General features: G+C 31.7%; 2 protein-coding genes across 2 annotated transcripts; both read left to right on the top strand.

Moving 5' to 3' along the window:
* Positions 1 to 3,420: 3,420 nt before the first annotated feature.
* On the top strand, positions 3,421 to 5,091 carry LOC112510441 (putative UPF0481 protein At3g02645). The gene has a single exon (XM_025115861.1). The coding sequence runs from the start codon at positions 3,436 to 3,438 to the stop codon at positions 5,089 to 5,091; it is 1,656 nt and encodes a 551-aa protein (XP_024971629.1). The 5' UTR covers positions 3,421 to 3,435.
* Positions 5,092 to 9,829: 4,738 nt separating this feature from the next.
* On the top strand, positions 9,830 to 14,586 carry LOC112509215 (ethylene-responsive transcription factor ERF084-like). The gene is made up of 3 exons (XM_025114071.1): positions 9,830 to 9,941; positions 9,987 to 10,059; positions 13,890 to 14,586. The coding sequence occupies exons 1-3, from the start codon at positions 9,830 to 9,832 to the stop codon at positions 14,584 to 14,586; spliced, it is 882 nt and encodes a 293-aa protein (XP_024969839.1).
* The last annotated feature ends 476 nt before the right edge of the window (positions 14,587 to 15,062 follow it).

The following is a 15,062-nucleotide window of genomic DNA, read 5'->3' as shown; positions in this document are numbered from 1 at the left end:
ATTTTTATTTCGATCATTTACAATATAAATTATTTTATTAAAATCTTCAAAACCTTTCATAAAATATATTTTTCTCTCTTATACATTTAATTTCAATGATTTTAATTTTCTCCATTTTGAAGAAGGTTTTTAAGAATATATTTGAAAAAAAAAACCCAAAAACTCTATTTTTTTAACCTGAATATCTGACCCGCTATGCAAGCTGATTAATCCCAGGACGACCACCTGCTTTGCAGATAGCCCAAAGTCATCGTATTTGAACCTCCGTGACCACAAGAAGATTTTTATTCCTTCTTGAATTTGAACTTGGGAACTCCTGATACTTTTGACCTTTATAACCAAGCTCAAACCAATCAGACACCAATATTATGGTTAAAAATCTCTATTGTAGAAAAATCCCTTCTCAAGAATGCTATACATTTCAAATGCTTACATGATGAATTTATTGGCATTTATTAGCATTTATTATCAAGGATCATGAGTCATGAGTCCAACAACGTTATCCAAGAGAAAAAGAAACCAGAGGTGCTTGTACCTCAAACTATCAACTCCACGTGCTTACCTCCATCCTAACCACTCCTTATAGATACATGAAACATGTGTATACACGTAAATACAAATATACCAAAAAAGGAAAAATCACGTGGAAGATGTTCTATTCATTATCAACCATAAAATACATGTGAATTTACTTCTTGTGTTCCTCAAAATGATTTCAAATATATAATAATACGTTTCAGTATCCAACCTCGTATATGTGTGTATGTGTGGGGGTTCATTTCTATGATGTTTGATAGAAGCGTAGAGAAGCTCGACATGCTTAATTATAAGTTTGACATTCATGATGAAGAATGCTTAATATAAGCTCGATCGTGTTTGCTACATACTCGATATATATATATATGTGTGTGTGTGTGTGTGTGTGATGGAGAGTCTGTCGGTCCTCACTATGGGCTCATTGCCTTCGTCCCTACAAACTCTGAAAAATCATACGAGATCATTCTCGCTCACAACACATGAACATACCAAAGCCATTGGCATGGATGTAGATAACTTCGATGGATGCACATGTGAATTTTTTTTCTAGATCAAAATCGCGCCTAGTAAATCCGTTTTCAATATTTCGTTCATAAATATTTGGGCATGCTGATCTCTTTTAATTTGAACATGTCTAAATGGGTGTCTTTTGCTTTGTGTAAGAAGCCGCTGATTTAAGATTAGATTTATTGTTCGACTCATCGACTTCAAGATCTTCAGACAAAATGTAGTTAGTTGAAACTACAGTACGTAATTCTCCATTGAGAAACAAATACGTAGACCTTTAAAATTGGGTGACAGAAAAGTATTAGACGATGGCCTTGTCATGGAGGATCAGACCTTATTGTTTTTGGAGTCCCATGACCGGGCTAACAGGTGAGTCACGCGTAAACGAGCATAACTTTTGCTATGAGATTCGATTTTAGACTCGTAATACGCTGATTCGAGCACACACTCAATAAGATTTTTGTGGCCAAAAACGTCGTTTGAACATGTTTCTAGACATTTTTGTGTTTTTTCCTATGTATTTAATTTTTCGTTGGGCTTTTTATTTATATGCTTTTGATGTAATTTTGAGGGTCATACTTGAAATTAGTGATGGTCAAAAACTGATCCCGGTCCCGTTCGAAAAAGTTGATCCCGGTCAAACTTTATTGTAACTGGTTATGGGCCGTTGGTCCCATCCAGTTCCGGTCATTAAAAAATAATTTTTTTTTAATGATATATATTTTTAATACATAATAAAATTTGTAATTGGGTCACTCAAATACAGTTTAAAAATGCGTTTTATTATAATTAAAATTACTTTGTCTTACAAAATATAGCGAGAAACCGATAACTGTGAACCGTTTTTTTGCGTTTTTTCGAATCGAGAACTTGGTATGTAAATTTCTCAACCAATACACTTATATATAGTGTTTATAAAGCAAAAAATACCTACGTTTTTTAAAAATCCGAGCCGGCCCGGCCCATAACCGGTCCTAGTAAGTCCCGGTTCTGCAAACCACCCCAAATCTATAACCGGTTCTGGTCTCCCAACAGTCCCGGACCGGGCCAGGCCGGTTTGGCCATCACTATTTGAAACTCAAAAACTTCCATTTTTCATCTTAAATTTTGAGTTCACAATGAATTCGGACTTATGTTCAAATATTGATCTTCTTTATGATAAAATTTCCTTTTTTTTGGCCACTCCATATATTAAAAAGAGAAATATATAATAAAATAAAAGTGTGGTGCTTAAATCATATACCATTTGCTCATTTGAATTAAGTTTTCTGTAACATCACAACCAAATAATATCATATACTCCATTATTTTTATTAACATGGATATTCAATTTGTTATACGAATCAATAATCCCAGAACAACCACATGTTTTGTGGTTAGTGCGGAGTCACCGTATTTAAACATTCGTGGTCACAAGAGGATTTTTATTCCTCCTTGAATTTGAACTTGTGACCTCCAGACACTTTTGACCTTTAAAATCTAAGTTCAAACCGATAAGTAGTGATGGCCAAAAACCGGTCCCGGGTCGGTTCCAACTGGTCTCAAGATTTCTCATAACCGGCCATAACCGGTCCCGGTCCCGATCAAAAAAGTTGAGCCCGGTCAAACTTTATTGTAACCGGTTATGAGCCGCCGGTCCCGGTTATTAAAAAATAATTACTTTATTTTATTTTTTAATGATATATATATATATATATTTAATATATATATATATATATATATTTAATGTATTATAAAATTTGTAATTGAGTCACTCAAATACACTTTAATAATGCGTTTTATTATAATTAAAATTACATTGTCTTACAAAATATAGCGAGAAACCGATTATTGTAAACGTTTTTTTACGTTTTTTGTGAATTGAAAACTTGATATGTAAATCCCCAACCAAAACATTTATATATAGTGTTTAGAAAACAAAAATACAAAAAAAAAGCTAGTTTTTTTTTTTTAAATAAAGGTTACATTTTAAAATAATAACTACATTTTTTGAAAATCGAATCAGACCGGACGGATTTAACCATCACTGACGATAGTAACACTTTATACTCCATTTTCTTACCATGCAAATAAATTGAAACCCCACTTGTAACAAAAACAATTATTAAATATTACCTTTCTTTTTCTTTTTCTTCTCTTCACATTTCCATCTCTCTTTTTCATGATATTTCCAACATACATATCACGTTGTATTGAACAAATCACTCGTTCACTCCATCGGGCTGTGGTGTGTGTGTGTATGTATATATATATATATATATGTATATATGGTCTTGCAGTTCTTAATTATCTTCAACACCATCGATCGCCATGCCTTCCTCTTCCAGCCACTCCTTCAATTCCTACTCTTTCTCCAAATCCGATATCGATCAGGATGAATGGGTTGAAAGCATGCGTAAATCCATCGTCGAACATAACGATGATGAAATCGGCAAAATTCCAGTTAGTATCTTCGCCGTCCCCAAAGTACTTCTCGCCACCGATCCCGAAGCCTACATCCCACAGCAAGTCGCCTTAGGTCCCTTCCACCATTGGCGCCCGGAGGTCTACGACATGCAGCGGTACAAGCTCGCCTCCGCACGAAGAACCCAGAAACAAATGAATGTCAGCTTCGAACGTATCGTCGACGTTATGAAGAAAAACGACGAGAGTCGAATCCGTGCTTGCTACCATAAGTTCTTGGATATGTCCGGTGATGCTCTCATCTGGATGATGGCCGTTGATATGGCGTTTCTGCTGGAGTTTCTTCAGGTTTACTTGATGAAACAACAAGGCCGGATTCTCAAGAAAGTCGTTTCCGGGATGTCTCATTTGGTCGATGCCTCCGGGAAGAAACTGTCGCATATGGCGATTCTTCGTGATTTGGTGATGGTTGAGAACCAGATTCCATTGTTTCTGATCAAGACAATGTTGGAAGCTCAACGGAAACAGATGATTCATGAACTGACAGCTGAACAGACGTTGAAGACCATGTTGATGGGGTTGTACCATGAGCTTTCTCCCTTTCAAGAAAAAGAGTTGCCGGAGGTTGACATTAGCGACTGTGATCACCTTCTCGATTTTCTGTATCACATGACAGTGCCAAACAACAAAGAACTCGGTATCGAAGAGGCTGAGATCGATATCGAGAATGAAGGTATCACCGAGGTTAAACAAGGAGATGAAGCAGAAGAAGAATCTTTCGCAAAACAAAGTGATGTTCGACGTTTCATGAATGCTATCTGGACAATCATCTCCAAATCAAACAGAGGTCTTGTAGCTCTTTTCAAAAAAATCATATTCGGGAAACCAGTCACGTTGTTGATGAAATTCCCTTGGAAGATCATCTCTAATCTCCCCATACTCAAACTCCTGAAAGAACCCATCGAACACATGGTCGAAAACTTTCGTGGTGACGGAGAGAAGAAATCGGAAGACGATGGCATCGATTCAAAGGCACCATTAATCGAGGAAATAACAATCCCATCGGTCACTGAGATGGCCAAAGCCGGGATCCTTTTCTCACCCGTTAATGGTGGAATTTTCGACATCAGCTTCGATGATATAACAAGCACACTTTCACTCCCAATAATCAATTTGGACGTAAATAGCGAGGTGTATTTTCGAAACTTGGTAGCATACGAAGCCTGCGTAGCCGCGGGGCCATTGGTGGTGGCTCGATATACCGAGTTAATGAACGGAATAATCGACACGGAAGAAGATGCAAAGTTACTGAGTGAGAAAGGGATAGTTCTGAACCATCTGAAGAGTGATAAAGAGGTTGCAGATCTGTGGAATGGAATGAGTAAGTCTGTGAAACTTACGAAAGTTGCAAAGATGGATAAAGTGATTGAAGATGTGAACAAAAGGTATAGCAGGACATGGAGGGTAAAATTGTCCAAGTTCATGAAGACATATGTGTTTGCATCTTGGAAGCTTCTAACATTGTTGGCGGCTGTGTTTATGTTGTTCTTGACGAGCTTACAAGCTTTCTGTTCGGTTTATAGCTGCGCTCGAGTGTTCCATCAGCTTCCAGAAATCCCAGGATCTGAAGGGGTTGCTGAATGAGTCTGTGGAGTTAATTAATTAATTAATTAATTATATATATATATATATATATATATATATATAGATAGATAGATGTGTGTGTGTGTATAAAGTTATTAGGGTTTGACATCTACTGCTGTTCTGGCATTTTCTTTCAGAGATCGATGGAACTGAAACTCTTCAAGGAAAGCAATGAATCCGGTATATATATATATATATATATATATATATATATATATATATATATATATATATATATAATATATATTTGCATTTACTAGAATTAGAACTAGATCGTACTCGTATAATACAACGAAATATATATCTTGATTTCAATGTTTCGTTTTATTTCGTCTTTATAAATATTTTAATACAGTTTTTATATAATTTTAAGAAAATGATAATGTTTTTATTTTTAAATAAAATATAAATTTGAATATATCATAAAATTTTGAAAATAGATATATCAATATTAGTATCAAATTAACTATTTAAAAGTTTTTTTTTAATTTCTTTAATTCAATTTTTATTATAATTTAATTTAAATTTAATAATAGAGTAATTTATTTTTTATTTAATAATATAATTTATTCTAAGGATAATAATTAAGTATTCTGTTATAACTCAATGATTATCCTAATTATATTTTAGATTTTTTATATTTAAAATAAAATATTTATCTTTTATCTCACTATGTCTATCTACAGTTAGTTACATGAATTCAAACATAAAACTTTAATTAGTTTGTTTACGCACAGTTTATTTGTAATCTTGAATTTTAAGTAACAAACATCAATAAACGGTACTTTATGCATAAAATGGATTTTAAGAGTTTTTGTCAAATGCTTTATAATATAGTATAGATATCTACTTTACAGTCTACATATTCATGCAAACGGATTAAATATACATATTTTTTTTTACAAACTAGCTAGATTATCTGACTTCGTTAATAATATTTTCAGATGTCAAATTTTATCCTAATAATTTATTGTAATTTTCGTTGTATATGGTTAAATGTTATTGGTCATATATGTATTATATTATAAAACATTTGATAAAAACTGTTAGAAATTATTTTTAATGTATGAAATATTGTTTATTGATACATATTACTTAAAATTCAAGATTACAAATAAATTATACATGAGTAAATTTATTAAAGTTGTTTGAATTCGTGGCAGATAAATACAATCAAATACAAGATAAACGTTCTATTTTAAATATAAAAAATCTAAAACATAATTAAGATAATCATTTTGTTCCAACAAAATAATTAATTTTTTATCCTTATAAAAAACTATATTATTAAATCAAAAATAAATTACGTTGTTATTATATCTAAATTAAATTATAATAAAAAAATAAATTAAAAAAATTATCCAAAAAAACAAGAATTTTTAAGTAGTTAATTTGATACTAATATCCATATATTTATTTTCAAAATTTTACGATATCTTCAAATTTATATTTTATTCAAAAATAAAAACATTATATCTTTTTCAAAAGCATATTATAATATCTATAGAGACATAATAAAACAAAACATTAAGATCAAGATATAGATCGTTGCATTACACAAATACCCTTATAGTAAACTTTAATTATATCAAGTAGTCTATTAAGTTGGTTAAGGACACTTAGGGGCCGTTTACCATAAAGTTTACCCGGGTAAGCGTTTACCATGTCACATTACCTTACCGGATGAATATAACAAAGACCAAAAATCTTACCCGGTAAGAACGAAAAAAAGATCAAGAGTCTTACCCGGTAAGTGAAGACGACGACTCTTATCACTGTAAGAGTTTATCAGGTAGATTATTGCATACGTTATTGTTTTTATGGAGTAAAATCTTACTCGATAATTAAATAATATTATTAAATTTTACCGATAAACACTTATCAGGTAAATCTTTGATAAACGACCCTTTAAATAGTTATGTATCCTTAAAACACCAGTTTATTGTAGAGTTATGATGAGTAGAAAGACTTTGTATGTGAAAACCAAAACCCTCAAATCAAAGAAACAAATTAAAGCACATGAAATACATTTTGAGTTTTTGAACCAATTCGTGACAAAATATCTGTTTGATCTTTTTATTTGTTTTACTGAGTTATTATTTATATAATTTAACAAAAAGACAGAATTTTATATACTGAAAGTGATTTCTTAACAGCTTATACGACTTCTATTAATTTTTCTGGACAACATAAATATCTTCTACCTCACAATTGATTGGTTTCTGATCGATTTCTTATCCAAATGTGATCTCTAGATCTACTTTAGAATATTCAATTATTGGAATAATTTAAAAGCTTGGAAAATTTTATCTGATGTAATTCTAAATTAATGCGCATGTCAGAGGATCTACTCAGATGATGGATTGAATTATCGTCATCAAAATGAAATTATAGGAGAGGGTCCATCGACAAATTATTGAATTCAGTACTGAAGATTTTTATTTCAATTATTCAAGTCCCATCTGATATTTTGAGTTAACAGTTTTTTTTTTAATAAATTGAATTGTTTTATCGAATCCAATTTTCCTTTAGTTGCTAGAGTATGCTCTAATGCTTTGAATCCAACCAAGATCCATGGATTCCCTTGTGCCTAATTAAAACAAATTTTGGATGATAGTTGAAAATGGTTGGGTGGATAACTGAATGATTAATTGAATGTCGATCGATTCGATTCAGTTCGGTTTTAGTCGGTTTTGGGTTGTCATCTAAGAACCGACTGATCCAAATTGGATGTTGAAATTTTTAATTCGATTTGATCCAATTACAATTAAATATCTAGTTATGATCGGTCGGTTTCAATTGATTTTTTACAAACCACCAATCAATACGACATTATTAATTATTTTAATATTTTATCTCCCCTTTCTCTTCTATCTCGTCATTACATTCATAATTAATTATCTGTTTTTATTTTTTATTATCATATAATAATAATCATGAATATGACTATATAATTGTAAATATTATTAATATAAATNGTTGTATATTTTAATATGTATTTTATAATATTTAATCATATTATTTCAAAAATATAAATATTTAATAATAAATAAAATATTTTACATTCACGTTAAAGTTTTAAGTAAGTATATTTTTTGTCTTCATCTCCTAATGTGTATATATATGATATATGCATGCTTCCCTCCTAGTTCAAAAAAAAACACACCAGTTTTATTGTTTCTGTGTGCATTATCAGCAACCACTATATAACTTGGAAATCAGGGGAGGGGTCTTTGGGTTGTTTTAGTTGGAAATTAAACGTAAGATGATCATAATAAGAACAACAAAATGACCCAAGGTCGAGCCTCATTTACAAATTTTAGGGACCAAAAAAGTAAATTGTCACTTTTTTGGTATGAAATTACATATCAAAAAAAGAATTTTAAAAAATGTTTGATTTAAAATGAAATTTAAAATGAAGTAAAGGAAAACAAAGAAGATGAAGAATAAAGTAATAATATATAAAATAATATGTAAATAAATAAATATAATAAAATAAATATAAAAATCTAATAATATATATATATATATATATAAAGTAATTTATAAATAATAAAATAACATAAAAATAATAAAATAATATATATTTTTTTAAATGTAAATATATAAAATAAAACAAAATTAATAAAATAATTATTGAGGTGATGTTTATGAAAAAAGTTGATTGGTATAATTTTCAAGAAAATCACACCCCCTATTAAGGGGTGCCATTAGCACCCCCTTAATTATCCCTTTTTATCTTTTATTTTTATTTTTTATTATCATATAATAATAATCATGAATATTATCATATAATTGTAAATATTACTAATATAAATTTATTTTATATAATATTATTTATTACATACGATGAAGATAATCAGTAGATTTTTAAATATTATTTATTTTTTAATTTAAATTCCATCATTAATATATATTGCAACAATTTATTTGTATTTTTATTTAAATTCCATCATCATTACCTGATAAGTACTTACCGGTCAAATTTAACATCATTAATTATTTGATCGTTGGATAAGATTTTAATTCACAAAAACGACATGGTATGCAACAATTTACCCGGTAAACGCTTACTGTGGTAATAGTCGTCTCCCTCACTTACCAGGTAAGACTCTTGGTCCTTGTCTCGTTCTTACCGGGTAAGTTCTTGGTCCTTACCATATTCATCCAGTGAGATAGTGTTATTTGGTAAGCGCTTACCCAGTTAAGAGTTTGGTAAACGGCCCCTAAATATTGAAAATAGCAAAATTCAAGATAAAATTAAAAAGACAAAAATAATTTAAAAAAAAACATAACTAATAGATAGGTGTTTAATTAGAAAATAGATAGATGTGTTAATTCTAAGTGAGGGGTATTTTAGTCCCTTTATTTTAAACAAAAGACACAGTGTGATACACAAGCACATATAAGATGAATTGCAATATCACTATATTACATCTCTGATCGACCACACAGACGACCTCAGTGTGATACCCAAACATATATAAGATACATTCCAAAGGCCGGAAGATGGAGGACGGAGAGAGAAGAGAGGAGAATTTTATAATACCTAAAATGTCTTTGTATTAAAATTTTAATTCAAAATTACCAAAATTATAAATTTCTTCACTTATCTATTAATTTGTGATTAAGATTGGACCTTACGATTATGACAAACTAATTAGTTCTCATTTAATTTAATTAGATCTTACCGTCTCCGGCATCTCCATCAATTGGGTTTCTTCCAAGGTTTTGTCATATGGGTTCACAGACCCAGAATGGTGTTTCGAATTTGAGATCAGATGCTCAACTTTTAGCTAGACATTTCCTTCGATTGGGCGGAAATGGATTCGGGTTGTCGGCGTTGCCAGGTTTGGACACGATGGGTCTACTGAAACTTCTTTCGCTTTAAACAGGTATAAGTTGGGATGATGTCGATAATCTCAGCTTGGAATGCTCCGGTTTGAATACGATTCCGATGATTTCACTGTGAACACCACCACCAGTACGCCCCTTGCTACCCCATAGTCCGGTTTGAATACGATTCTGATGATTTAACATACAGATAGGGGTACAAATATCTCCACCCTTTTTAAGAACATCCTAGAGCTACTTTAATTTATGTAATGGAGTTATTGCATTGCCATTTGGGAGAGACCGAGAGGGATGGAAATGTCTCTTGGAAAAGGACAAGTTGCATGAAACTTCTATTTTGGTATCTAAGATGTAAAATTTTAAATATTTAAGTACTCGAGTAATAACCGGTTACCATGTTGATGTGATATCTAACTCAATATAAAATTTTATTGAATTTTTAAATTCAAAAGGTAAATCAAATCACTCGCCACATCAGCATGGTAACCACTTAATGTTTCAACCAGTTATCCGAATACTAAAATGTTTAAAACTTTATATTCTTTGTACCAAAATGAATGTTTTAGAAGTACGCTACTCAAAATATAAATCAAGTTAAAGTAAGTTACTTTTTTATACAATTTACCTTTTTGCAAAAAGATAGACTTAAATATGTGTAATGGATCATTCTTTGAGCAGGCCTTAAGCCCAAGGTCTAAGGTCCAAGGCCCAATGACCAAGGAATATGAAGTGTCCAACCCAAACAAGATATATATCACATTCACAAATCACAATATACAACATGACTTATATTCTAATCACATTTTCAATAGTTATATTATTTTTTAAAAATAAATATTTGAAAATAATTTAGGTGCCGTTTACCAAACGCTTACTCGGGTAAGCGCTTATCAAGTCACTTTACTTTACCGGATGAATATGGCAAGGACTAAAAATCTTACTCGGTAAGAGCGAATGCAAGAATCGAGACTCTTACCCGGTAAGTGAGGACGATGACTCTTAACATGGTTAGCGCTTACCGGGATAAATTGTTGCATACGATGCGTGTTAGTGAATAAAATCATATCCGGTAAGTAAGCGATAGTGTTGAATTTTACCGGTAAGTGTTTAGGTAAACGGCTCCTTACTCTTAACAATTATATACTAAACTTTCCACTAAAATAGAGAAAAATTGAGAGATAAAATAAAAAAAATTAAATTAAAAGAAATAAAAATAAAATATAACACACATGTTAGAGATGTTTTAAAGCCGAAATTACTCTACAGATGATCTATCGCACAAAATAAGAAGCAGTATAAAAATTATTTCTTGCATAAAAAAAATGGACCCAGATTTAAGTGGCATTTTTGTAAATAATATGAAAATCAAGAAATACTCAAGAACTACGTTTAGGGATTTATTTCAGACACTGAAAATATCACATTATTACTGCCATTATAAATGGACTCGAATCTCATCCATAGTCTATACATTGAGCTCAAACGAACTCCAAATAATTCTCAGAATCGATTCTTATGATTAGCGGCTTCGATTTCATGTCAAGCATTCAGAGGAATAATAAAAGGATCGAGCTCACGTTTTAATAGAATACATAAAACATCGTTTGAAATTATAAAATAAACTTTTACTGATAAGAACGAACTGAAAATAAAAATGAAAAGTAACAGGAAATGAATTTCCATTCTTCCAGTTTAACAGTGACAAAAATTTAAATTTATGAAAAAAAATGAACTCGTTATATTATATAAAATTAAATTATTTTTTAATTAATTAATTAATTATTGCTAAAATTAAAAGGTTGAATAGGCATTGGATATTTGAAGATTTGATAGGTGGTGATAGGTTTAGTTTTGGGCATGTATTTTGTATTTTTTTAATTCATATTATTTTTAGGTTGATAGCAGCAGCAGCAGGTACATGTAGCTTTTTCAATTTATTATATGGTTTATTAAAATACAGAAACAAATCTTTGACCCATTTTCATCTCAAAAAGTTGAAGAATATTCATTGTGGCATCAACCAAGATTTCATCTTCTTTTTCACATTTCTAATGATGTGTATTATAATGAGATAGTAACAAGATGCACTATATATTAACACTGTAATAAAATTGGGTTTATAGGACATTCCTAATATTTAAGTGTTACAATAGACCGTTTTATAGAACTTAATTTATAGGACCAAAATATGAAGTGTCATATTTAAACGTGTTGTAATAAATTTATATGACGTTTTTGGGTGTCTTAACAAGTTTTTTAGAACATTTTTAATATAAAGTATATCGTATTAGCAAATTTATATGACATTTTAAAGAAAGTGTCATATAAACTCAATTTTTTATAAATTATTTGTTTTTATAGGTTAGTTTTTTAAATAGTATAAAGTTGCTAATTTGACGTTTTAGATTAAAAGTGTCATAAAAACTTATTATGATATCAAAAAACGTCATATAAACTTATTACAATGTCTTTAGATAGGACACTCTGTTTTTTTGTTCTTATAAGCAAAGTCTTATAAAGAGGTCTATTAGGACGCTTAAAAATTGGGAGTGTCTTATAAACCTGATTTTGTTGTAGTGTAATTCAGTATCAAGTGTGGTTTATATGCACCGGATCAATTCTATATGAAGCTAGGTTTATGGATGGATTTGTGATTAAAGATAATCAAGGGTTTAGATCTCTTTTTACCTTAACTTTTATTATCTAACAAACTTTTAATTATATATATATATATATATATATATAATAAAAAAAGAAAAGAGGTTGATAAAAACAATGATAAAAGGTGTGATAATGGCATACTTTTATTTGTCTTGATTCCCTTGGTTTTTGTTTTTCTTGATAACCTTTTCCCATATCCCAGAATGGGTTTAACCCAACTCATGCTCTCCTCCAATTCTCTTCATTTTTAATTAATTAATCATATTTAATTTAAATAAACTTTATAATTAATCCAAATATATACATATTTTATTTATTAATAACCATTGACTAGTTGACATTCATGCATATTCATTTAATTATGTCCAACTCAATCGAATTCATCTAAAAAGAATACAAATATTTTGTCCAACCAAAACATGTTTTAATTTATCAAACAAAAGTAAACATCAAGTTTTAAGATCCAAAAGATTTTTTTTATTAACCTGGAAATCCAATCCGTTATGCGAGCTGACTAATCTCAGGAAACGAACCGAAGGAAGCCCAAAAGCTAGCATCAAACTAGGGAAACAGAACCGAATGCAGGTGCCATGCAGCTCAACTCGCATCCAAGAGAGGGTATTTTTGTCTTTTCTCATCATTTTATTTCAATTTTGTTGCAAGTCAAAAAGACATATTCTAATTCATTATACAGATTACATTTCAAAACTGATAACATTTCATTCCAATTTCTTTAAAAGATTTCATTCATACATAAATCAATCATTCTGTGAACCAAAGTTAGGGTGTATTTTGATATTTAGGGAATCTGAGATGGCTAAAGAAAAGGAAATATATGAAAAATCAGAAGTGACGTCATATGAAAAGATTTTACTAGAAAACAATAGAAAAGATCAAATCAAACAATTTTAAACACTGTTTAATACGAGATTTTTAGTCTTTAATTTCACAACACATCACCCCGTTCCCTTCCCTTCATCGTACGTACATGGTATGCATACCATGCACCATCATCAGCAGCAGCAGCAGTAACTGTGACCCCTCCTGAACCTCGTAAATCAAACAACCCCATCCACCTTCACCATACCTCTGTATATGTATTTTATATATAATACTCGAATTGCATGGGTCGGGTTGAAGTGAAGTCGTGGGTATAAATAGTGGGTCTCAGAAAATTCATCACTCCCCATGCATACACCACATAACTTGTTAGCATCAAGTAGAAGATATATACAGACTCTCTGAAACCTCAACCTTCCATTGATGAATAAACAAACATAAAGCTTCAAAACAATGAACACCCTCTTCCAATCCCTTCCCTTTTTCCCTGCTAACCAAGATTCTCTTGATCAACTGCTGAAACCCTTCTCTTTACTCGACCAAATTTACTGTATTCATACCCCATCAACTCGGCTTCAATACCCTTCGCCGGAAACTGATATCTCATCGGAGTGTGACGACCAGCCGGCTGCTCTCGAAGGCATAGCAGCAGTCGTCGGAGAATGTATTCTGTTTGGGAAATCTCCGTCGACGGCTGGTAAAAAAACAGGCTCTGCTGTTCCGCAGGAAGTTGTGGAAAAAGAAGTGAAAAAGAACTACAGAGGAGTGAGAAAGAGGCCGTGGGGAAGATGGTCGGCGGAGATACGTGATAGGATAGGACGGTGCAGACACTGGTTGGGAACGTTTGACACGGCGGAGGAGGCGGCGCGTGCTTATGACGCTGCGGCTAGACGACTAAGAGGATCAAAAGCTCGGACCAACTTCGAGATACCATCGGTGTTCCCATTGTCTGGCAGTACCAGCACCACTTCTCCGACGACGTCGACCTCTTCGTCGTGGGCGGGAGCCAAGAAGAGGAAGGCTCGCAGCTGTAGCGGGAAAAACAACAAGTGTCACGTGGTGACTTCAGTTGGTCAGCTGTTCAGTAATTCTGGTCCGATGATGAGGAGGAGGAATGTTAACAATAACAACATATTATGATCGATGTGGATGTGGAACTTGATTTCAATCTTGGTGGGGGTAGTACGTACTACTTTCAACAAAACAACAAAAACTGCTTCTATTAATTAAATATTAATGTAATGCAATTATGGACGTTTGTGGCACTATATATTATAATCACTAAACGTTTGTTTTTCCTCATAACATGCATTTTCTGAGACCCACTTCACTTCAACCCGACCCATGCAATTCGATTATTGTATATAAAATACATATGGTGAAGGTCGATGGGGCTGTTTGATTTACGAGGTTAAGGAGGGGTCACACTTACTGTTGCCCCTGCATCGTATTCATGGATTGTGATTGGTTGAAAATTTTCATAAATTAACACAATATTTTTTGTTAAATGAGATTCTTTACAATGAGATAATATTCCGCAAGGACATTTTTGTTGTTTAAGGAGAGTGTGTCAACTCAATCTCTGCTCTCTTTTTTAATGTCACCTTCTATGTCTA

Source organism: Cynara cardunculus, assembly GCF_001531365.2.
Source record: "Cynara cardunculus var. scolymus isolate 2C chromosome LG 3, CcrdV1, whole genome shotgun sequence".
NCBI classification, from domain to species: domain Eukaryota; kingdom Viridiplantae; phylum Streptophyta; class Magnoliopsida; order Asterales; family Asteraceae; genus Cynara; species Cynara cardunculus.
The sequence above is the reverse complement of the archived record's forward strand: the minus strand, read 5'-3'. Positions and strand labels throughout refer to the sequence as shown.